General features: G+C 44.0%; 1 protein-coding gene across 2 annotated transcripts; it reads left to right on the top strand.

The window, feature by feature from the left end:
• Window positions 1-10,028, top strand: klf15 (Kruppel like factor 15). Of its 2 annotated transcripts, XM_030052540.1 has the most exons (3): window positions 1-140; window positions 2,113-3,618; window positions 7,983-8,151. In XM_030052540.1, exons 2-3 carry the CDS (start codon window positions 2,369-2,371, stop codon window positions 8,149-8,151), a joined length of 1,419 nt encoding a protein of 472 aa, XP_029908400.1. In that variant the 5' UTR covers window positions 1-140; window positions 2,113-2,368. The 2 variants fall into 2 exon arrangements, with proteins under 2 accessions (XP_029908400.1, XP_029908401.1); XM_030052541.1 differs by lacking the exon at window positions 1-140 and having other exon boundaries at window positions 2,369-3,618; window positions 7,983-10,028.
• The last annotated feature ends 15,637 nt before the right edge of the window (window positions 10,029-25,665 follow it).

The following is a 25,665-nucleotide window of genomic DNA, read 5'->3' as shown; positions in this document are numbered from 1 at the left end:
TCCGTCAGCGCTCAGTCCAGTCTGAACGCCGCTGCATGGCGAGTCTCAAGGGCAAATCGTGCGCTGGCAGTCGATTCCTCAGTCGGATGCAAAGGATAAAACTGAAACATTGGGATTACATTTTGCCTTGACTGAACAAGGTAAGCCTGGGGATCCGATTGCCTCTATTCTCTTTTATCTTAGAGCGTTTTTTCCCAGGTGGATGTCGGTCGTGCGTTTTGCAGATCGGTGCCATATGCTGCAGCGGGCTGGACGAAAACATGTTTACGTTGTAGAGGAGCGGCGAAGCGCGCCTACTCATGCGTTACGCGTGGACACGGGGATGGGCAGGGAAACGGCGCAACCGTCAACATTATACATTATATGTAGGGTTTTTTTTTTCTGTTTTTGATATGCTTCAGTTGGATTAGATGCGCCGAAAATGAGTTTATTTCCACCAAATGCAGCAGCACATGTGATGGGATCTGCAAGTTCCCTGTTTGCTTTCTCCAGCCCACGCCGCCTGTGCTGAAATCAGTTTGTGCAATGATTAGGACTTTAGTGTTAGGGCCGTTATTGCACGAATAAAACGGATGAATTATGATGTAAATATGTGGAGCTCAGATGTGCGAATGAAAAAAAAGGGAGTCAGTTTCCAAGAGGCAGCAGGCAGGCTCCACTACAGAAGTGGCATACTGAAGCATTCATTTACATGAACAAATTGAAAAAAAAAAAAAAAAAAAACGAAAAGAATAAGAAAACAGTCACGCCGAGGGGATGAATGGTTGCAGCACTGCATCTGGGCCAAGGTTGGGTGTGATAAGCTGATAACCGGGTGTCTCCACAACTCGGGTGGCAGTAATTTGCGTGGATTTACTGCGCTTTAAGTGTCCTGTAAACAAGCGGACAGGTGATTTATGCAGTGGAGGAGCGCACACTGCTCCCGGCTGCCCCATGTGGTGCTTTCTGATCACAATGTTGACAGTTTGCTCTGGTCGGGTTACTGTCGGTCACTCTGACCGGGGGCCCCTGGGAGGGAGGGGGGAGGCGGAAGATGGGAGGGGAGGGGGGGCATAACTATGACCGCCGCTCCTTGAGCCAAGAAAATAACCTCAGCCTATAACAGCAATAACAGTGACAAGAAAGTAGAGCCATATTGTTTTCATTGTGGTATTACTGAGGCCTGCTGGGTTTTGTTATTATGCTGAAGGCAGCGACTTTTGCATCATTACCATAATTAAAAACAATTATGGCGCTCCTATAATAAATTTTATGGAGGATAACAGACAGACACCTAAGAAAAAAATGCCACCAAATATTGTACAGTGATGAAACACTGTGACCTATAATAAAATCCTGTAGGAATACTACAGTATCGAAAAAAAAAATATATATATATAATCAATTACAATAAGGCCTCATTACCAAAGTCCTGTACTGAGTTAAAAAGACACTAAGAAAATCATTTTAAATAGCCTGTAGGAAACAGTAAGGTCATTTCAAGGAAATCCTTAAGTAATAGGAGATTTTAAAAAATACCATCAGTGCAGTATAGTCACCATAATCTCAAATAAGAAACTGCATTGTAATTTTTTGCTTGGGCAGCAGATATGATGTATTACAGTGATTTTACATTAGTATGTTTGAAATAGTCCACAATGATGCAGCATAAAGTATAGCCTGTATCTAAAGGGCTATTTCAAATTATATGTCATCCTACTAAAAGTAAAATGTCCATGACTTGTATAGGATAGTGTCTCTTGCGTTTTGCCATGAAGTTATATTTTTTCTTTCTGTTGAGTCATTGAAATTCTAGTAATGGAGTGTGATATGGTTTCTCTTAAAGGGCAGTCTCATTCAAGCCCACTGTGGGTGAACTTGAAATTTAAATATGCAGCAGTTTTGATTTTGCATACGTGGGCTCTGAGCTGACAGACAGAGCGTCTTGTACAGGCTGATCGGTGGATTAGAGAGAGGACTGCTGTTTTCCATTTCCTTGTGATCTTTGTTTCTGAGTCAGGTTCTTTCCTTTTGGATTTTTTTCCCCCTTTTTTGACTGCTCTGACACGTTGGTTTCATGTGGAATTATGATTGTCCAACTTCTCACTGTCTCTGTTTTTTTGTCTTATTTAGACTTATTCTGGCTGAAGACCTTGGATGGCAAGAGTTTTTTTTTTTCTTTTTCCAAAGCGTACTTTTTCCATCCTGAGAGAGAACAACAGGTGTTTGACTATCTCACTCCAGTGAGAAGAGTGGCCTTGCTTCCAAACCCTCGCCGGGTTGATTTGTACCTGCTTTCCCAGCAACACAAGGAATAATTCTATAACAAATCATTACAAACACAGTCTTTCAGGACAAACAGGGGACAGTATTTTGGCTCTAGCCAGGGATGGTAGATAACTTCTTAGCGAACGAGGAGACTTTCCTGCCTTACAGTGGCTCTCCGCCGGCCTACCGGCTGTCCGACATGGTGACAGACTCAGGCTCCTACCAGGTGATGCCGTCACCGTTTTCGGAGGATGACCTGAGCGAGTCGTCCAGCCCTCGTTCGTGCTCCAGCCCGGACTCCCAGGTGCTCAGCTCCAGCTACGGCAGCAGCTCCAGCGCCGAGAGCCAGGACAGCATCCTGGACTACTTGCTGTCCCAGACCTCTTTAGGAGGTGCCAACGGTGCCACAGCGGGGTCGATGACCTCTATGCCGCTTCCCTCTTTCCTATGGGACTCACGGAGGGTTGTGCCCTCCAAACAGGAGCCTGTGAAGGAGGAAAATTTGGACTTTCCTGTTTGGTCCAATGTGGAGATGGAGGAACCACTTGGAGCGTCCTTCCAGCCCACACTGGAGGAGATCGAAGAATTTCTGGAGGAGAACATGGAGGTGGTGACCATGAAGCAGGAGCACCAAGAGGGGTCCCTAGGGCTGGGCCTGGGGCTGGATGAGGTGCTGGGTCTGGAGGTTGGCCTGGAGCTGAGCAGGGAGGCCTCCCCAGGGTCCAGGCTGGACCCAGAGGCCACACTCTCAGACCAAACTGTCCCCACCGCCAGTGCTGCCACCACTGAGACCAAAACCACACCAGTCAACCCCACACATGAATCAAGCACAGGGACACACACCGGGGCCAAGAAGCCATCAGCCAACAAACCTGTATCAACGGAGAGCGGAGCTAACGGTGGCAGTGGTGGGATGCCGGTCATCCTGCAGATTCAGCCCATTCAGATCAAACAGGAGCCCACAGCGGCGCCTCTGACCCCGGTGGCCCAGCCCCCACAGCCTGTCCCTGCCTCAGACATCAAAATCGCGCAGCTACTAGTCAACATCCAGGGTCAGACCTTTGCCCTGGTGCCCCAGATCCTCCCTTCCCCCAACCTTAACATGTCCTCTAAGTTTGTACGCATTGCACCAGTCCCCATTGCAGCCAAGCCACTTGGGCTTGGAGACGGCTCGGCCAACCAAGGATCAGGGATTCTTGTCGGAGGTCAGAAGTTCCAGAAGAACCCGGTGGCGGACCTTATAAAAATGCACAAATGCACTTTTCCAGGCTGCACCAAGATGTACACCAAGAGCAGCCACCTGAAGGCCCACCTGAGGAGGCACACGGGGGAGAAACCGTTCGCCTGCAACTGGCCCGGCTGTGGGTGGAGGTGAGTGCTGTTGACAGTGATTCATGCGGTGACTAATAGAATGCGTTTATTAGCACAAACGAATACTCGATCCACTGAGTGACAACATCAGACGTTTATCTCACAGACAGAACAATTTGCCCATAAAAAATTACCATAATTGTGCACTGCAGGTTTCTAGTTTTATGGGTGTGTTATCGTAGGAGATTAGGCCTTCAGAGATGGCGCCGAATTTATGACCGGTTATATAAAGACTGTTTAAAGGTTTGTTTATTTGCAGGGCTGAGCACCGAGTGCAGGCTCTTCCATGCATCTGCGTGATTTAAGGGGGCTTAACCCCCATTTGTCAGCGTGGCCCATTTGGAAGCCGCAGTAATTAAATGACAGTGGGACACGTCCATTTGCCGTGCACAGTGTCATGTTGCTCAATGGAACCAAGTCTGGCGCAGATTTCAACTGACATTTGAATTGACCTGTCTCTTTGGAGGTCATCAATTAGCACCAGCCAGGCGGCTTAGTGGGTTTCAGTGGAGTCCCCCCTCCCCTCGCTGTGTCTGCCCCACATTGCCAAGCTCTGTGAATCTGAGGCATACCACTGCTGAAAATGCTAAAGCTCCCGAGATAATAGAAACAACGCTGCAACATGCATTTAATGATTAGTAACGGAGTTCATTACTGAGGAAGCACAGCTTCACTGGCATGCAACCCTGCACTCCATCTGTGGAATGTCAGCCATATGCTTTACCAATTAGGGAGGAGGGGGGCTTATTTTTCTCCAAGGATCCGTAATAGAAAAGCCAAACAAAAACAATTAGCCACTTGTCTTTTCTCTCCTCTTCACTCGGCCCTGGAGCTGAAGAGCTCTTAATGGCTGTCGTGCCGCATCCAAAGTGTAAATTGGAACCATGTCAAGGGGCGTTGAAATAAACGGGCTCGCTTGCAGCATCACACTTTTCGTCAGGCGGTGTGATATGTGGGATATCACGCCGAACTGCTCGGGTGTCATATTTCTGGTGGTGTAATATAAATCTGTGACAGAGCATGTGCACCCAAGTCACATGGGCACAACATGGGCACCTCCTGTTGCGACTTGACAGCTGTGCCGTTGCTGGAGCACTGCGTGTGTATGAGAGTGCGTGTGTGTGTGTGTGTGTGTGTGTGTGTTTGTGCCAAATCTATTGCAGCAAGATCTAATTTGGAACCCAGTGTGTGTAGCTTTTAGAGCAGGAGAGAGAGAGAGAGACCTTGGATGTCTTCATCAGTGAAGCCGTTTCTGCGCTCAATAAAGTTTCTGTTTACATTCATTAGTCTGTAAGGGAATGTGTGTGTGTGTGTGTGTTTGTGTGTATGTGTGTGTGATGGAAAGTGATTCTTGGCCCAGACTTGAGCTGGCTGATTTCCTGAGGACATCAGGTCAGGCGGTGAGGGTGACACAAACTGTTAAAAGAGTGTAACCTCTGACTTTCTCAGCCGTGGGGAAATGTTCCCCATGCGCAGCACACACACTTTACCCATTACAAGGGGGCATGTACTAACATGGCGTATGTGTTTTTGAAGGCGTCTGCGTGTTGTACATGTGCTTTGCATGTGTGCATTCATCTGTGCATGTGGTATGTTTGCATATACCTGCACATGAAGACGTTTGCCAAAAACGTATTCCTACAGGAATCCATATGAAACTTGATTTATGCTTGTCATAGCTTGCAGAGAGAGACCACAGTCATACAGGATCCTGCTCAGTCAGCCATTCATTTACACTGTAAGCTCTTCTTTCCCATGCATGTAGTGAGCAATCAATAATATCCCTTTAAAAGCTCTGCCTTGGCCCATTTGACTTTAGCACCAACCTGGCAACCGGCCACTCGCCACGTATTTTTAATGCTGCACAAGTGTGTCCTAATACATGAGGGGAGCTGGGGAAATCTGTGCTGTAGTTATCCTGGCTATGCATTTCCGAGTAACAAAGGGCTCTTGTCTGGACACAAAAGACAGGATTTAGTTTGGATGGAAGTGTGTATGTGTGTGAACCAGTGTGTGTGTGTGTGTAACTCACTGTATGCGATGGGGCTGGGGAAAATGCAGGGGGTCGACAAAAGGAAAAGAAGAAATTAGGGAAAGTGTGAGAGCAGCGCAGCGAATGAGGCGAGGAGAGGAGAGATGGAAAAAAAGGAAACATTTTGAAGGTGAGGAACGAGGGGCTGCGAGGGGGAGGGGGGAGAGGGAGGAGGAGGAGGGGGGTGGTTGAGAGAGCCAAATAGAGTGGGAGAAGAGGCCTGTTTCAGTTTTGCACACAATCACTTGAAGGGAGCAGCAGTGAGGAAGTGGAGCGAACAAAGACGAAGTGTTGAATAGTTACCATGACTGTGGGCCAGGAACGTCCCGGCTGCCACGCTGCATGAAAGGGGGAAAGAGGGATCAGTCGAGGTTCCTCCGCTCAGGCCGGCAGGGAGCGAGGAGGGGAGGGGTGCAAACATACAGTCAGCATGTTACTGTACATTCAGACATGTACAGATCTGAATCCAGGCACACCATCCAGAATAATCTGTCCAACATCTCCAAGTCTCCTGCCAGTTTCAAAAGAGCTTTTTTTTTTTTTTTTTTTTTTTTATACCGCCCCCTTTGACAGTTTATCAATTCACTGATGCACAGAAACCAAAATCATCCTGCTTGATCACCGGCTCCATTGCTATTTAGCATAACCTAAGTTGAGTGACTGTACTTAACCATCTGATGAAATTCCCTTTATTCTTTTGGAAAAATTTTTTTTTTAAATCCCTACTTTGGCCTATGAAGATGCAATTTCTTTTTTTTGAAAGTGGGAATTTTTTCTATTTTTTCTATTTTATATGTTCTTATATATTTTTATATAGTTTATTTTTTATATATATTTCTATTACCTTTTTTTTTTTTTTTTTACCTTTTTTATTTAAATAAATATGGCAATTTTGTGGCCGAGCAGGTTACTTTGTAATATCCCCAAACAAAAAAAAAAAAAAAAAAAAAAAAAAAAAAAGATTGTCTTCCTTTCCCCCATGTGATCACACAACAGGAAAACCCCCATATTTCCTGTGCATGTGTCGTGGATGTGTTAAGCATCAAGGCCAGGCTGTGTGGCTGATGGCTGGCAAGGGGGCGGGGGGGGGCGGGGGTAAAGCCGGCGACTCCCTGGGGGGCTTCTGGGAGTAATGTGCCCACACATGAGGGGAATGCAGAGCGGGAAAAGCGGCCAAGAGAAACTTCCACACGCACTCAGTCGCTCGATGTAGTTGCATGCCTCCTTTTCAAGGCCAGAATCCGTACGGGGAGATAAAACTCCTGTGAAATACAGCTCTGTTGAGGACTGAGCTGAAGCGGATTGTCACTGGCGAGGATGTGCCGAGGTGTTACGGGTGCTGATCGAAGAGCTTTATCGTCGGCGTGACGACTCCGCCTCCCCTGCGCGCTCTAAACCGCCGTCAGATGTTGAAAGAAACTCGACAGGATTGTTTTAACTCTTCGCAGAAAGCTTGTATTGTATCTGCTTATGACAGATAATAAACCGCCGGCTCCTCAAGTATTGCTGCTTAATTACAGGGTGAAATCGGATCGATTCATCATCTTGTCAGGTCAGGCAGCAACATCTGTGCCGCAGAGCCTGGCCGGGGGACGGGCGGCTTCACAGAGCTGGGTTGCTGGGAAGACGCCCCCCGAAGCCGTCATCCCCGAGGCCTCGGCCCTGTAGCTCGCATGCTAACCATGCTGTGATGTTGTGCTTGTTCAAATGACTAACAGGAATGAGTTGTAGTGTCAACACGAGAAGCATTCCTGCTCGTGACAGATAATTACGCCGTAAAAATCTGCCGGGCTCGGTGAGAAAATGTCTGCTCTCCGCACACATGATGCACAGTTTGGGAAAAACAGTGAGGCTGCCAGCATTGAATACAAAATGACAGAGTGTGTGCTGTGGAGAGATCAAGGTTTTCATCTCTGATTGCAGCTTGCACCACAGGCAGTACGTGTCAAGATGAGTGCTGTAAAATATCCTCAACACACACACACACTCACACACACACACACTGGGCTGTTTCCGACAAGCGTAAATGTTTTTGTCGGAACCGTTTGTTTTCGCTCGTTTGTTTGTTCTAGAGGAGCCAAAGAGGAATAGTTTCCTCATGAACGAAACCCTCCTGAGCCGCTTCTCTGGATGCACAGACGATCAAGCGTTATGCAACCAGTTTGCAACACATGCAGCACGATCCATATGTTTTCGCCAGAGATTTCTGACCCATCGCGCATGAAACGACCCCTAGATTATGAGAGTTTTCCCTTTAAAGCGCACACACTTGTCTCCATTTGTCTTTTGCAAAACATTGACACGGCGCTCTTCTTCCTCTTCTCCCACCCAGGTTTTCCCGGTCGGACGAGCTGTCGCGACACCGGCGGTCCCACTCGGGGGTCAAGCCCTACCAGTGCCCCGTCTGCGAGAAGAAGTTCGCCCGCAGCGACCACCTGTCAAAACACATCAAAGTCCACCGCTTTCCACGGAGCAGCCGGACAGTCCGCGCCGCAAACTGAGACCCCGCTGGGATCGCCGGGATCGCTCTCACACGGACGAAGGCCCCCCAGGAGGAGGGTGTGTGTGCGCCGCTGTGAATGTCTGTGTGTGTGTGTGTGTGTGTGTGTGTGCGTTGGGATGTTTGTGCGATCGTGAGTCAGCGTGACTGCGTGGGTGGGAGCGCGCCTTGCTTTTTCACAAAGTGTGTGATGATGACGTTCTAATTTATTGTACAAAGGTAAACCAACGAGTTACCATCGTCTGTGTCGTTGCTGAAGTCCGTTGCTGTTGGTGCTTTTGTACGTCCGTCTCCTCTGTACGTTTGTCTCTCACTTCTGTCTTTATCTCCACGCCTCGGCCGGCGGGAGACGAAACAGACTGATTTTTTTCTTCGAATCTGGATGATGTGATCGTCTTCTCAGCGTCTCTGTTTCAACCCGGATAAGAACAACTGCCTTTTATCTTCCTGAAAGCTGCCAATGTCTCGGACATTCCTCATCTTATGCAATGTTTAGGAAGTGGGAGCGAGGTTCCTCCTGAAGCTTTGCCCTCGTTTTTTGCTGCCTTGCACCACGGCTCGTTTTGACAGAAAGGTCGAGGAGCGCCTTTTGGTCATCCAACTCGGTGTGGATGCACAGGTGGAGGAAAGTGCCGCAGTGTGTGGACCTGAACTACTGATCGCGTGACCGAGGAAGGAAAATGTCGCTATAAGCTATTGGGGCTCCTCTCACATTTTAGAGCAACCCTCTACACCTGCTAAGATGTAAGGGGTGGGGGTTTGGGGGTGGGGGCGAAATCGAGCAACACAAGAAATGCAAAAATGGATACACAACTAAAAAGTGAAGCGCACAGTAATGATTGTGAAACGGGCCTTCTGATCAGTGTTAAGTGTTCTTGTAGATGTTATTTTATTCAGCTTTTTATCGAGACGTCGCGTACCTTGTCGGTCTTCTCTTCTTATCGCTTCTCTGGCCTTACTGCACCACAAAATCCTTACTGGAGAGCCAAATGGTTTCAGAAATCATGCTTTTCGGTGATGTATTTTCTTTTTTTTTTTTTTTTTTTTTTTTTTTTTTGACGGGGATGGGGGTGTTGAGTGACGGCTTCGAGCCTGAATAATCAAAAAAGGTGTCATAATACAGCCCATGTCAATCAGTGCATAGCCATGAAACTGAATGTCTCAGTTTGCTACTACTATTATTATGATGATGATGATGATGATGATGATGATGATGATGATGTTTAACTATTATTTTGCTGTTGACTTGACACAAAATCTGCCTCAGCTGCATTTTATCTGTTACTGGAATACCCCGACAGGCCTTGGCCCTCAACTGGAGGTATTGTTTGTGTTGAGGTGACACAAGTGGACTCGCACTACACACACACACGCACACACACACACCCATGGTGCTGAACAACCAGGAGAATGAGCTTCTGGGAAATGTAGTCAACAACATCCCTTTTGAGGCCACGACACCGCTGTTTTGTCATTTTTATTTTTACTTTTATTTTTTTTTTAAATGTCCTATTTGCTCTTGAACATTATTTGCTATGTACATCACACCCTGCCGTGAAAATGTAGGGGTGTGACAGTGCCGTCCATGCATAATTCATGTATGTCAAGCAAGGAAAAACAAACAAACAAACAAAACAAAACAAAACAAAACAAAAAAAAAGCAGGGGTACACACTATTGTACATCATTCCTTTCATTCAATTTTTGAATTTTTCAATGCTTGTTTGAACACAGGTGTTTTATCGCATCCTATGAATGTATGTAAATATGCAGGAGTGTACATATAGCTGCATCCACAGGAAACACACAGAAGACTATTCTGATACCATATCTTGAAAAAAAAAAAAAAAAAAAGTCAAGTGGTTGTGAAGATTTCTAGTGTAAACCCTTAAATGTGTACATAACATAACGTTTCAGTACATATGAATATATTATATATATTTTTTTCTTTGTTCTACCCGAGATGCATTTACAAATAAAAGTGAAAACAAAACGAGCGTGTCTGCATGTGCCTTTTCTATACATTTCTCCACCAAACTGTTTCATACAAATCAGTGAAGACGTTATAGATGATGGCCAATTTGGTTATCCCTCGGCTTAGCTGCACATTTATTAACATATTTATCAACTGGGGTCAATTTAATCCCAGTAATTTAAACCACCGGAAGATGATAATAATAAAAACTGTTATCCAGGTTTGAGTCAGGTACTTTATGTGTCTTGTCGATGACCTAAACAGGCTTTTAAAGTGACATCACATGACTTCTACATACCTTAAATGGTGACATCATCCCGCACGAGTGGGTGTAAATTAAAATCCTCTTAATTCCTCTCTCAAATGATCCCTTCATCTACCTTACGCCTTTCCCTCCCAAACGGAGGTGCTGTTGGTTTGCACTTCCCTTCCCCGTGTCCCGCCCAAACTTCCTGTTTCAACAGGAAGCACATCGAATCAAGAAAGTAAGAGTCGATGTGGGCATGTAAAGCCCTCTGAGACTGTTAACAGTGATTCTGGGCTCTAAATAAACTGGAACATGATTTTATGGGGTCTTTAAATAAAACATAACCCACCGTCCTTATGCATCATATGGGAATCCCGTTTTAACTCCCAAATGTCACATTAACTATCAGTGGCTCTCACACAGCTATATTTATACAGATAAAACAGCCAAACAGACCCCAAAGAAACGCAGATGCGTACAAAATGTGACCAGGACACTGAAAACAGATCATGCTAATTTCATGTTTACCCGCTTGTCGCCATTAAATTAGGGAAAGTCATGAAATATGAAGCCAAAAACAAAACAAAAACAACGTTAATCGTGTATTGAGAGACGTTAAACATTCACCGGAGTCAAACTGACCCCGGTGATCATAGCAGGGATGTTATATAACCATGACAGGAGGGTCTGCTGGATCCTGAGCTGCAACCACAGGGAGCAAACAGGAGATATCAATAATAATTAGACCCTTTAGTAAAGCATGCCACTCTAAACATTACATTATAGTACACAGTGTATTACATGAGCCGATTTTAAAGCAGTTTGGATGCATTTTCTCCAAAGTGGCGGTCTGTGAATGTGCAGCCGTGCGTTCAGACTGTGAATAATGAATCCATTTTTTTTTTTTTTTTTGGACTGTCTGGTTATTTGTCTTTCATAATGTTGTGTTTTGATGAGTTAGCACAGACAGCTAGCGAGCACCTATTCTACCCAGGCTGTTCTCCCAAGCATCATGTTTTAGATGTGAGTTCCTTGTCTTTCACATAACTTTTTGTGTAGAACGGGGCATCGACTTCTCGTCCATTTTGTTCCCGCTCCTGTGCAGAGAGACACGAGAGCTTTGACATCTGATTGGCTGCTGATGGAGAATGATGATCAATAATTAATAACGAAAAGTTCAAGCCCGCGGACCCACGTCTCACGTCTGGGCTGAGATCCCCCTTGAACAGCCTTCTGACGGCTTGTCGATCAGCTCGCTTGCAGGTTAGTGTATCTGCCTAATAACACACACACACACACACACACACACGACGAGGTGAGCAGGTTCATCCTGAAATGAGTGTGAGATTACCTCGGGTGGATTTTTCATTACAGGCAGGTAAACATTTGCAGGTAGGAGCTCGGTGGAGGAGGAGTGTGAGGTCTGGAGGCAGATCGAGGAGGGAGGCTGTACTTTGGTAATGATGTAGGGAGTAGGCATCTGAGTGTGTGTGTGTGTGTGTGTGTGTGTGTTGAGCCCATACAAAGCTGAAAGCTGCGGTAGTCGGTGTAGAAGCAACAGCTAATTCATCTCATATGATGAAGGCCTTTTACAGTCGTGTTTACCTCGTATACATGCAGCCCCGCCCGCCTGGTTTGGGTCAGGGGCCACCCATCAAATTACGGGGCCAACAGAATCCTAATCTGTCTCTCCTTCATATAACTTCATTTTTTTCAGAGGATCGGGCTTGTTTCTGCAGTGACGCCTCGGTCCGACACGTTCACGCAGAGAGCTGCTGTGATTTGATTTGATTGGATCAGGAAAACTGAAAAATACACGACACATAAAAACACAAATGTGTCTGCGGGTCGACAGTTTTATAAATATTAGCCCTTAAAATCGAGTCGGTGAGGTCCTAGTTTCAACAAGAACATTTTATCTCATTTTATTTCAACACTTCTGATGTTATGAAACTCAAAGCCAACGAAATCTAAAAAAGAGTTGCCTTTATAATGAGGTGCTACCTGCTTTTGAAAACCCCCCAATGTAGATTTAAAATACTTACCTACAGAGAAAAATTCAAGAAAACCCTTATGCTTACCTGTCTCCAGTTTGTGTGATGATGTTATGATTAGATTAAAACAGAATTACAGTGGCACCTCGTTATCTTGTGGTTAATAACCATATTCCTCCCTGAATCTTTACTTCCAGATCATGCTCACCTTCACACTTACCTGCAATTGAAAAAGCCTAAAAAATCACTGCTCATTTAAATTTTTTTGATACAATGTGTTTTAGAAAGCTGCTCAGAATTGTGGCATGAATTAATATTCATTAATGGGCCATCTGATAACTTTAGACAGCTTTACTGGGAAAAGAAGTTGTTATTCAAATTGCTTTCTTTTCTTATTCTCATCGATGGAAGGTAAAATAACAATACACTGTAATAAGAGTCCAGCGGTGGTGATGCAGCAGCCTCATAGCAAAAAGATCCCCATCGTAACAACTTGTTTAATCATGTATTCAATCTGGGATTTGTTTTTCTTAAAACAAAGTTAAAAAAAAATAAATAAATCAAATTACAAAGTGAAATTCGTCCCATGCCTCAAAGTGAAAGCCATCTAATGTTTACAGCAGGAAAAATGCCCATCAGGTATTCATGACCAAAAAAACTAGACTTTAAATCTTGTTTTTGTTACGAGTGAAAAAATCCCACTTGTTGCCAGTGCTAATCAACTTGCCTCCAGAAATTTCTTAACTCAAGTGTCATTTTCTTGATCCTGGTGGCTGATTGTGCCTCGTTTCGACAGACTGGAAGTGAAGCTGCACTGCAAACAAATGGGATTATCTCATCCCACCGGCAGATTTACAGCTCAACATGAGACTAAATCAGTTGTTTAAAGGATTTTGTTTGTGTTTAAAAGCCTTCAGTCTCCCCATAACCCTGCATGTCCACCTGCCCGGCTGTTATTTCTGCTGCCCTGCTGTCGCCTGACTGTGCACCTTAAGGACACCGATGTTTTTGTGACCCCTTTGACAAAAAAAAAAAAAAAAAAAAAATCCAAAAAAACAACTCTGTCTGCTTTCTGTAACAGCGAGTGCCATCGGCAGGAGCCCGCATACGTACACACGCAGTATCTTATCAGTGTTCCCTGCTGGCTTTATGGTGTTCAGACGGCCTCAAGGTTACCCGCTGATGGTGCGACAGGAGGTGTTTTATGTCTGAATTCAGCTCAGTGAGCCAGGACGGAGTGGATTGTCTTGGCTGATAAATTGGCGTTGGGGATGGTGGAGCGCCGCGGCTGTCAGGAAGCCGAGCCGAATCGCCGCGATCTATCATTTATATTGAGGAGGCATGATGATAGATACAGCGCGGGCATGATGAGTGTGTGTTTTGCACCATGTATGTCCATGAGGAGGCTGTTTGTCTTGGCTCGGTGTGTGTTTATGTGTGAGTGAATGTGTGTGTTCAAGCTCATTGCAGAAAAAAAAAAAAAAAACCTCATAGTCTCAAATTCAGTGTGACGCTCTTGTGTTTTTTTCTTCAAACAAGAGTCAGAATCTGCCAGTGGGATGAGATAATCCCACTTGTTTCAAAGCAGTTTCAGCTGTTTTAGGATTTTCTTTCTAGGAACAGGTATAAATATGTTGACACAAGGTGGAATACGGCAAATCAGCCTGCTAGGATAAAGAAAATGACTCTTGATTCAAGAAAATTATGGAAACAAGTGGGATTATCTCATCCCGCTGGCAGATTTTTGACCTCATTTGAAGAAAAATGAGATTTTAACACAGAATATGAGACTGAATGACTTGTTCACGTTGAGATTTTTTTTTACAGTGTTTGCTTCGGTACCTCAGTATGAGTGGATGGGCCGGTCCTACACACGGGCCGCACTTCCTGTCAAGAGGGAAATGCTGAGACAATGGATAGTTCCACGAGCAAACGCCGCACGCCTTCCTCCTCCTCGCTCGCTTTGGACGGCTCACCTCGCACCAAACACATCTGCATTATCCATTCACAGCTGTGCCGAGGAGCCGCGAGGAAACCAAATGCAAAACTGAGGCAAATTAATGACAACGTGCGTACATACACTGACAGAGTAGTCATTTACCTGACAGTTGGATTGAGAGCAACGACCGTCAATTAGCGCGACGTCTGTAATGAGGTCCTCAGCTGCAGCGAGGCCCTGAATTTTCCAGGCTCTTCTTTCATGCAATTTTAATTTAAATGAAAATGTTTGTCATGCTTCCAAAAAAATATCACCCAAAAAAAACATGCCGTGGTCATTGTTTTCGACGGCTTCACTGAAGTGGGAACCTCGCTGTGCTCCTGCTGGCTGCTGAGAAAACATCCACGTCAGGAGCCAGGATGAAATCTTGTCTGACATCTTTATTGGTCGCCTTCGTCCAACATGAGTCACGACTCATTTTGCGTGTGCACAGACGTCCAAGACGGATCTGAGGCTTATTGCAGGTTCTGCAGATGGACAGACGCTGGTCTGGATCAAAGGACCTGACATACACACACACACACACACACACACACACATGATCTGCAAGCCTCTCTGACACTGTGTGTGTTTCTTCAGCTTCATCGGTACTCTTATTGCTTGTTCTTCCAGTGCAAATGGAGCTTTTACAATATCCTCTTTATGATTATCATATTAATGATATAAACCGCTTTTAATTCATTTACAATGAGTGCAGGGAACAGGGTGTTCATACAAGCAGCTTCCAGGGCTTTTTACAGGAAAACTGCAATCATCTTTGACCTGTCAGTTTTTGTTTGTTTTGGATGATGAAATATCGGAGCAGCCCTCGCTCCGTGTGCCAGCGTCATCTCCCCGTGTTGCTGAGTAACTTTTTCATTGTTCGTGTTGGTGAGAGGCAGCCGACAATACAGACGTGGTTGCAAAGCGGGCAGAGGGTCAGCTTATCAAACATTAACTGTCCATTATTCTGCACCGGGCTGAACCGGCTTCTCTGATTTATTTTTCCTTCTGAAATCCAGGAACATTTTGAACTTTGACATGTTGAACTGAAAATAAAAAAAAAAACAAAACCTAAAATGCTGAGCTCACAAACAGAGCATATGTCGTACCGATCACAGGGGCAAGTTAAACATTTTAATGGATGTTGAAGTTTTTCCCCCACATCCTCTCTGTGTCGTCCTTTGCTTCCCCTCGAGCTGTGACTTCAGTCGACACCGGCGTGTTGCTCGTTACCTGGAACATTTTCGAAAAAGGCTTATTTCAGGAAAAAATCCCTCTAAATGTGAATAATGCTTTCATCTGCGCCTCGTCTCTGCATTATTTCTTTTGTTCTGTGTCTGTGAGGATTTGGCAGGTCGGCCACGCAGTCATCAGGATATCCTCCTCGAGAGCCAAGGACTGAGAACACATCTGTGGGCTATTATGAGTGTAAGCATGTGTGTGTGTGTGCGTGCGTGTGTGTGTGTGTCACTGCGAGGCTTCCTCCTGCCGAACGCTGGACGGATTTGACCGGTAAGACGAGTTGGGAACAAAGCAGGCAGTCTTCTCCGTGTCGCGCCCTCTCATCTATTCTCTCTCTGCGTGCTCTTTGGGTTTCAGTAAAATAATGCGAGAAAATAAATTCACGTTGGCAGTCGACAGAGTAAAACCCAAATCTGGCATTCAGGGAAAGAGAAACACTCCTGGGCTTCCGTCGAGCTGTCAAAAAGGAATCATCAATCAAACTGAGCACAAAAGGTGAAAGATTTTAACATCAATAAATCACTAAATTAATTTCGAGACATTAGCTTGATTACTGTAAATACACCAGACTGTCACCGGGCCTCATTTTAAAATATAAGCCACTGGGATGGATCTGGAGGGAAATGTGCTCGGTTGCTTTATGACACAAATGGAGATGATTTATGGCACAAACCCGCACAATGGCGCTGTCCTTTCAAATGGAGATAAGGCTTCCAGAGGCGATGGAAGGAGCGAAAGGCCGATGGAAAAATCACCTCAAACGCTTTAATCCTCTACAGGGAGGCTGAAGCAACAGGGTTTTGGGGGAATCACCATCATTATTTTAAGAAACGCTGGCACTAACAAAAGCACGGAGCGACCCCTAATCATCAAAAACTACACCAAAGTATCAGCGTTAATCAGCGAATGATATATATAGATGTTTGAAATGCTCTAAAGTTCACAGACGCATTACACTGGACATGCTTCGGAAAATAGCTTTTCCACTGCACAATGTGGTTTTGGCTACAGAAAATGTAATATCATTCGTGAAGCGAGGAAAATAATGAGCCTTTCAGTTTCCGCCAGCATCATAACCGAGGGATTAGATGACATTTTGTGTTTACTGTCAGAAAAAGTCCAGAACCAAACATGAAAGTCAAACAGGATTTCTGGGGGGGGGGACCCTGTGCATGCACATAAGAAACCCCTCGAAAAAAAAACCCTCTTGGCATGAATGAGCCGGTGCACAAAGTCTGCAAACCCAGCTTCAGTCTGGTACCAGCTAGTCTGAGTAAGGTCCTATTTACAGCGGTTTACTGTTGACATTTTCTCTTCCTTTGTGGTTTCAGGAGGAGTGAATATGGCCTCCACTGGCAGTCTCCAAGGTGGAAGGAGACGGAGAGTAAGGGTGAAAATAGACGCTGCAGACATCTCAGCGGACAGACAATTGCAAAAGAGTAGAGGTTGCACATTTGCGTAGGAGTATCGTCTCGATACAAAAGGAGGAGAGGCAGGAAAGAAAGCGAAAGGGAGAGATGTGAATGAAGGGGGAAGAAGGCAGGAGGAGAACATACACGAAGGGATAAAGACGAGAAACAGAAAGACAAAAAAAAAAAAGCGGCCGGTCGAAAAGACAGACGTGCAGTCAGGTTGACAGCTGGAACAGAAAATTCCTGGCGGCCCCTGAAGCAACTGGAAAAATCTCAGACTCATTTCAGAAATTGCTCAAGAGGGCAGCGATAGCCCGGTGGCCGACTTTGTGACACAGTTGTTAAAAATATAACTTTTCCTTTCTGTTGAAACCGCCGCTTATTAAATCCTGCAAATATTTTTTGGAAGCCGCTCTCGGCTGCAGCTTCTGCTGATGCTGATGAAGGCCAGGAGTCCCATCTGGGCGAGCGATCATCATTCCTGGTTTTCACCCAGGCAGTTTGGTTCGACTCTCCCGTTGTGGGAGTGAAACGGGCAAAACCCTGGTGTGACTTTGGCTAAACAGAAGCAAAGGTCACATGTTTTGCTGTAACTACTACCGAAATGAGAGGAGCTGCTGGCGTCAGTGCAGCCTGATGATTAGAAAGCCTGACGTCTAACAGTTTTCTACCACAACCAAAAACTGTCGCTTTACAGTTCTCGATATATTTATAGCAAACTATTTTTTTTCCTCTCCCTCCAAAGTTCCTGCACATGACGTTTTTCAGAGCATGAAGTCAAATTACCGAGAACAGATTTGTAGTGTTGAACATTCAACACCGTGGTTGATTAATAATGATAATAATGATAATAATAATAACGTTTGGCCTAATCAGTGGCTTTCCCATGAGCTGCACACAAAGGCTCTCTGTTGCTAAACTGCTCAGCCTTTCCAGAACATTGGCAAAAGCCCCGTTTCACCTTTTGTGTTGAAGTGTTGCTTTAAAGTGAAAAGAAAGAAAACCCGAGCCAGTTAAAACTGCGATACAAATTGAATGGGGGTGTAAAACCGCGCCGTAAAAAAAAATGAACCGTTCAATTCACAGCATCCAGGGCGGCTGAGAGTTACCTGACCCTGGGTGTTTGTTAGATTTTCATCTGGGATGTGAAAAGTGCAGAAACACGTCTGCTGTATGAGAGTCACACAACCACACACTGAGCTGATGTACTGATGAATACACTGATATCTGATTTGTTATTAATAGTCTAAGAAGCACTGTTGCCTTGAAAGAATATTTGTTGATTTCATGTATTGCTAGCAAATGTCTTGATAAAAAAAAAAGAATGCAAATAAAATACAGAGAACACTGGAAATGGGCAATAATGTAGGTAGGTAGGTAGGTAGGTATACTTTATTGATCCCAAACTGGGAAATTCATACGTTACAGCAGCATCATCAATAAAAAACATAAAATAAAATTAAAATTAAAATTAAAAGTATATACAATAGAGACTAAATATACGAAATATATACACTAAAGACAATAAGGGCTAAGTATATACAATAAACTAACCTAAGAATATGAGATGTTTAAGTGTTGAAATGTAAGAAATGTAAGATATACCGATGAAATAATAAATATGAAAAATGAAATATACACATAGTAGATGGTATGGCACAGGGTAAGCTTGAAACCATGGAACCAGGAAAACCAAGTGGCAGAACCCGACGCCCGGTACTGGGATTCGGCAACCGTCCGACTTGATTCGGCCCCATGGAATCACCACTTCTAATAAATAATGTGCAAAGCAAATCAAACTGAAACTGGAATGGTGACCCTGAAAACCTCAATACAAGCAAACTGTGGGTTTATTGAACTGTCGCACCCCTAAAACTGAACCGTGGCGTAAAAATTGTGATCAGGTGGACCCATTACACCTTTTTTTTTTTTTTTTAAGATAAGAACCAGCCAATGGACTGCAATGTGAAATGAACTTGTTGCTCACACGAGGAGGAAGTCAAAATTTGCCGTTGAAACTTTCACCAGAGAGAAAGAATTGAAGAATCTGATGCATTTAAGAACTAAAATTTAAAAAAAAATCTCCTTGTATTATCATGCTTTTCAACTTCATCGTGAGATAGCAGTTCAAATATATGTTGATCTTCCTGTTAAAGACGACTTCCTCAGAGCCGTTCAACATTTCATGCGTGTAAAGCGGGACGAAAATCCCTGGATTACTTGGGCGCAGAGGCAGAGTGAAAGCGCTGCTGCTGCTTTCCGGAGCTGCCAGTGACTCCAGTGTGTCAGACCGTCTATGAAACCCTGCCAGGTCACATCTGGGCCGCTGAGGTCAGCAGGTCACGCCGACGGGGCCCTCTGATTGGGCCGAGCGAGTCAGACCGAGCCCGTTATGTAACAGAGCCTCACGGAGAGAGAGAGCGAGCGAGCTCCGAGGGGAAAATTGCACAACATGGTGACATCGCACACCGAATATAGCATGCTGTGAAATTTTGACATGCCGTGTCAGCTGTCTGTGCAGGGATTTCTCAAGGGTGAAAGTGTGTGTGTGTGTGTGTGTGTGTGTGTTTGTGTGAGTCAGAGAGTTTTGATATCCCTGTTTGTTAGATTACATTCACCTCCATACTAACCCCATGAAATATTCAGCTCTGTATCCTATAGCAAATCATAAATCGAGCTCTATTTTACTTCCATGACATTTACATCTATCGCTGAGTGATGTGACACAATCGTGACTCAACTCATATCCAGGTCATGACGGCGCTTCCGTTTGCAGGAAGTGATGCATTTTTCATTTCCAGGGTCTTCAGAATAAACTTTAAAATACACAGAAGGAGAAGAAGAGGAACTGGGTATTTCGCATGAGCCACGGCTGATCAGACCAAAAGAAAAGAGCGCCACCTACGGAAAATCAAACCGCAGGGAAACTGGAAATCCAAGGAGAGAGACGTCACAGTCCCGCCCACACTGTTTGATTGGCAGGTGAGCTCTGGGACGTGCACCACAACACTGAGCACCAAAGATGGAGACCAAAAAAAAAAAAAAAAAGGAAAAAAGTCAGGATTATCAATTTAATGGTTTATTACTGGGAGCGCAACAGATCTCAAAACTCACAGTTTGGATAGAATAAAAGATGACACTCGAGATCTAAAGATCTAACTACCCAATGTGCAAAAAACAATGTGCAAAAAAACAAAAAAAAAAACAGTATACATCGATGCACACTGGTTTTTTTTTGTTTTTTTGCACATTGTTTTTTGCACATTGGGTACTTAAATCTTTAGATCTCGAGTGTCATCTTTTATTCTTTATTTTTTATTTACTTAATCTTGTACTCTGTGGATACTGCTGAAAACTGAATTTCCTTCGGGATGAATAAAGTATCTATCTATCTATCTATCTATCTATCTATCTATCTATCTATCTATCTAGTATCACAGTGTTTAAGTCATGATCGGATCTCTGTTTTTTTGGGTTTTTTTTTTCAAATTTATTTTGTGAAGCACTCAAAGATATTTTGCTTGTTAACTTTGTTTTTATCATTGGTTGTTGCCTCCACTCTGCTACCGCCCCTGTCCTGCCGACACGCCGCACCGGCTTGATCCGCCGCCCTTCCTCCATCATCGTTGTACCTGACAAGGAATCCAAAGTGCTTCCATACAGGGAAACTTAAACGAAGCAGGAGCCTTTTTTTTAAGTTCTTCTGCTCCTCAGATTGCCAAGCTGCCACACTGCGCTTGTTTGGCGTTGGGATTAAACCTGCCTCATTCTCGTGAACACACAACCGGCTTTATTTGTCAAGCAATCATCGCATTTCAGACTAAAACACGTCCATTCTGTGGTTCACATGCATCGGGGGTGATCCGCACTGATCACCACTATTTATTACCCTTCATGTGCTGAGAAAACTTAAGAATGGACTGCAAGAAAAAAAAAAAGAAAAGAAAAGTCGATTCCAGCTATTTCAGTTGCAACAAAATCATTCAGGCTCGTTCCCAAAGAGCCTCATAAGTCAGTGAAGTCAGTCAATTTCAGGATAAGTGGATCGCAAGCAAAGACATGTGTTTCTGATAGGAGTGCCCCTGCGCCCCGCCCCAAATCCATATAGGAGCTCACGAACCACAAAACTGTTTATGTCTGCAGTTGCGTTTGAGGGAACAGACAGAGCGTCAAGAAAAACCTTTAGAGTTTTCCATGTGAGGTAAGCGCATCGCGGGTGCAGCATGTTCTTTAAGGAGGGTACACGCTGAAATATTCCCTGGAAACGCTTGCCGCTCCACTCGTTCCAAATAGCAACAGTTATGCAATAACCTTCAGATTGAGCACCGGCGTTTGATGATGCTCGCTCACAATGAAAATATAACGTCTTTTAATGCAACAATTCATCATAATGACAAATGTAAACCGAGGAAAAGATAGAGAAATCCGGCTTTTGGCAGGGGAAATCTTGTTTGTAAAAGAGGCCATTTATTTCTGATGAGAGTCTGGAGTTGGATGATCAGTGAAAGCAGCATCACATGATGATTTCCTTTTAATGATGTGCCTGGGATTGGAGACCATTCCTGAAACAACACCGAAGCACGCAACCGTTTATTATGTGGTAGGATCAGACTGATATGTATCTGACCGATAAAGGCCTTTTGAGGAACGTCAGATATTCGCTGGCTGACGTTCTCCTCTGGTATGAGGCGAGAATATGAGCCGAAAAGTCAGATATTGAGCAAAGACACGGCTGATGGCTTGGACAGGGTTGCGGAACATTTTTTCCTATCAAGAGACATTTTAATTTTTAGAACATCCCTCGGGTGCCGTACAAAACTTCTGAATAAATTCATGAATCTTTTCGTTTCCAACTTAACGCTAAGCTCAATGCGATGGCTGAAACTGCCTCTATGATGTCAAATGCTAGTGATGATGATGATGATGATGGTGATGATATTATTCACAGCTGGTTTTCCAAGTTTTGGGTCAGTCGGTCCTGAGTCGGTTTCGTAAAGAGCTGTTCACAGCGGCAGGTCGTCCCAAACAGAGAGGTGAACTTCAGTCAGTCTCCTCAGAACGGGAAAATCTTCAGGACGTTGTTGTCCTTGCAGGTCTGAGAGAAACGCTGGATGTTACTTGCTGTGGCCTTCAGTGTTTTTTCAGTATCAGTGATCGGCTCTGCGACGGTTTCTTGAGACAAACTGACACTTTGGAACGATTTTTCTTTGTCCTTCACAAGAAACAAGTGACAATAAGGCACTCCTTCACGAATTCTCTTCCTGAACGAGGTTTCAGCTTCTTGGGGAAAAAAAATAAAAATCAGTATCAGTTTTGGTCTTCAAAATCCTTATCAGCTGAAGTCTATTTTTGGTGGTGAGTGCTATCCTGTTTGACATGAACGGCCTTTTTTCCTCCACAGTTCAAGATGTCTGGTAACTGGAGAGTGCCAGGGATGCGTCAGATTTTCATTTCACCCAAAGATTAACACTCCTTCAGCCAGATAGGAGCAACAAATCAGTGATATCGCTGCTGCAATATCTGACTGGAATGAAACCCTTCATAAACCCTTCATACTCCCTTCACTGTAATTAAGTAGCTTTTTTGAGTTTTTTTTTTTAATGTCAGTATTTTTACTTTACATTTACTTCAGTCCATTTTTGCTTGAGTTTTGTCCTTCACTACGTTTTAAATCAGACCCATCACAGAGAGCAAATGCTCAGTGACAGATGGTGGAACCTTTCACAATAAAAGCTCGGTCAGCAAAGACAGGGAGAGGAACCTGCTTCTGCTTTTGTTGGTTCTACTTTTTGTCATTACCAAATTTCACAATAAAGGCTGCATGATGATGATAAAGTGATGATGGGCGATGGAAGCAAGGACCATTTAGACTCAGCTGGCAAAAAAATGTGGGGAAAAAAAGAGAACCATGTAGACTCTATTGGGTCCAACCCTCTGCAGTTTTAGCATAATGCCCCTTTAAAAGCATGTAGATCCCAGCTAACACAGTTACTGTTTGGAAAAAGGAGTTCAGTCACTTTTACTGCCAGAACATTTGAAATGAGACACTTCTTACTTTTACTGCAGTAGATTTTTACTGCACTACTTCTACTTCTACTGCAGTCAGATACCAGCAGAGGAACAGTACTTCTACTTCTACTGCAATCAGATACCAGCAGAGGAACAGTACTTCTACTTCTACCGCAGTCAGATACTCTCTCCATCACATAGAGTTGCTTGTAGACGCTGAGCAGTGTATCAGACAGGCTGCTATCACACATTTCCCCCATCACGTTGAGGTTAGACAGCCAAGTCTGAATGAAGCGTTTCGGTCAAACAACACTTCACCACCCTGTGCAGGAGCGTACGATGGAGATATCGGTGTGGTGCAACCTGCTGCGCTTGATGCCGCGGTCCCGTCTCTCCCCGGTGAACCGCATGCCACTGACCTGTTTGCGGCTGCTGACGAGCCCCAGTCAATATTTGTGCAGGCAGACAGGTGTCCAAAAGGTCCCCTCAGGACCCCGGGTCTGCCTGTTTATCGGAGGCCGAGGCCAAAACAAACAGAAGAAAACAGCCAGTGACGTCAGCAGAGGTGATACGAGCCTGTCAATCAGTCACCCGTCAAAACTGAACCCTCGTAAACTGGTCTGTGTTGAGAGCGCCGCCGCTGCTGCTTTCTGGAACATCTCTCCGATCGATCGAGCAGCGGCAGACCGCATTCACACGGCGGACATTTTCCTCTGACGTCACGCTCGGGGTGGGAAGCTCAAATTCTCTGGTCATGTTGTACAGCTGCGTTGCAGGTTCTGTCTTTCATAAACGTAGAGAATCTGACAAAACTTCACCGTGTTCAGTGCTTCCCGATTGATAAGCAACTGAGAAAATGATGGATAGTATATTTCAGGGTGGACGTCAAAAGAAATGAGTCCAAGGTGTTCACTGATATTTCAGAATTAATTCACACCTTTCCTGTCATATCATGCAACACTACTGGAAGGTTGTGTAACAGTAACTAACGAGTGATCAAATATGTTTTACCTCAAAATTTGTGTTTGTCTTTTTTTTCACAAAAATGCAAGCTCAAAAAAATGTATGCGCTTCATGAGCAGATAGACTCAAAGAATAAGAATTAAATATAAAAAATATTTTCCAATGCGCTTTCAGGGCAGAATGATTAGAAATGTAGCTCCATGACAATGAGCTGCCATCCATTTCTATGGGGTTTATGGGTATGGCTGTATTCTGATGATGATGATGATGATGATGTGTGTCTGTATGTGTGTTTGTTAGTGGTTGGGACACCTCAAAAAAGGAACAGAGGTCATTAGTTAATCAGAATACCGCCATACCCATAAGCCCCATAGAAATGCATGGAAACTCGTGGTCACAGAGCAACATTTCTCATCATTTCACATTAAAAGCGCATCGGAAAAATCTTTTTTTAGAATTTCTTCTTTCATGAGTCTATCTGGTCTTTTGTTTTTTTTTTGGAACATGTGATCACAGGAAACTGTTTTTCCACTTGTGTTTTTGTAAAAAATGATAGAATGAGTAACTCCATGTGACCGGGGACTAAATATAGTGCGATACGGAAACGGCTCTATATGAAAAACTACAAGGAGTTATGTTGAATGCTTCATACCACTGGATTCAAAACAATGTCAATGTCAGTCTCAATAATATGTGCTCTGATCCAGAGTAAATCTCATACTTAACATGTCAAATGAACTTTTTTTTCTCATTTTTACGCATGAGAAAGTCAAAATTGTCAGCCAGTTAAGGCATGATAAATATGTGGAATTGGAAATTTAGATTTTTGTTGTGTTTAAATAAATTAAGTAAATTTTGTGTTTCCACCCGCAGGGCTTTTCTTGAACATACTACATACAATTATTGGTTTAAAAAAAACAAAAAACAGATAAATTCAGAATCAGAATATGGAAAGCCTGTATTGTTTTTGTACATCGAAATTAGGAGAGCTACTCCTGATTAGTGCATTTAAGACAAACAACAAGAACAAATGCCTCAAATATGAAACTAAAATTAATACTATCAAAAGAATAGATGTTGCACTTGTAAATTAATTCTGGCTAAGTAACACCTACATGCATGTTCGTACGAGGTGTAAAGGCGGTCAAAAACTCAAAAACTGTCCCAAAAATAAGACCTGTCTCCTAAAAATCACATTCTCATAAAATTTAAATGTATACTCAATTACATTTTGATTGGCATTGATTTTTGCCGTGGATTATGTTTGTTTGTAAGGTGTTTAACATCATTTTACTATACCATAGTGTTTTTTTTTTTTTGTTTGTTTGTTTGTTTTGGCCTAAAACTAACCTTGCCCTAACCTTAACCACGTACTTTTGGAGAGACAGGGTTGCCCAAAGCTAATATTAGCTTCAGAAGTGTTAACACGTTGTGAAATCATTCAAGTTTGCACATTTAACATAATGTTTGGCCACCGATAAATAAGCAAAGCAGTCTCAAACTTGTTCAAACGAGTCAGGGATCGAACATTTCACCATCCACGCCCTTGTTTTCTGCTGTGCTACCTCATCGCCCGGTGACTTCTCTGGGACATTTCCCAGCCGTCTTTCTTTCACACCGAGCTCTTCAATATGAGTCGCTGATGAGCCCGCTCTCCCTTGTTGTCTGATAGGCAAGCTGCCACGCGGGAGTG

This window comes from Myripristis murdjan, chromosome 5, assembly GCF_902150065.1.
Source record: "Myripristis murdjan chromosome 5, fMyrMur1.1, whole genome shotgun sequence".
Classification (NCBI taxonomy): Eukaryota; Metazoa; Chordata; class Actinopteri; order Holocentriformes; family Holocentridae; genus Myripristis; species Myripristis murdjan.
This window is presented reverse-complemented; position numbering and strand designations above follow the sequence as displayed.

Coding starts and splice junctions, on each gene's coding strand:
- klf15 (XM_030052541.1), top strand. CDS start 2,369: ATGGTAGATAACTTCTTAGCGAACGAGGAGACTTTCCTGCCTTACAGT. Junction 3,619..7,982: donor TGGCCCGGCTGTGGGTGGAG/GTGAGTGCTGTT, acceptor TCTCCCACCCAG/GTTTTCCCGGTCGGACGAGC.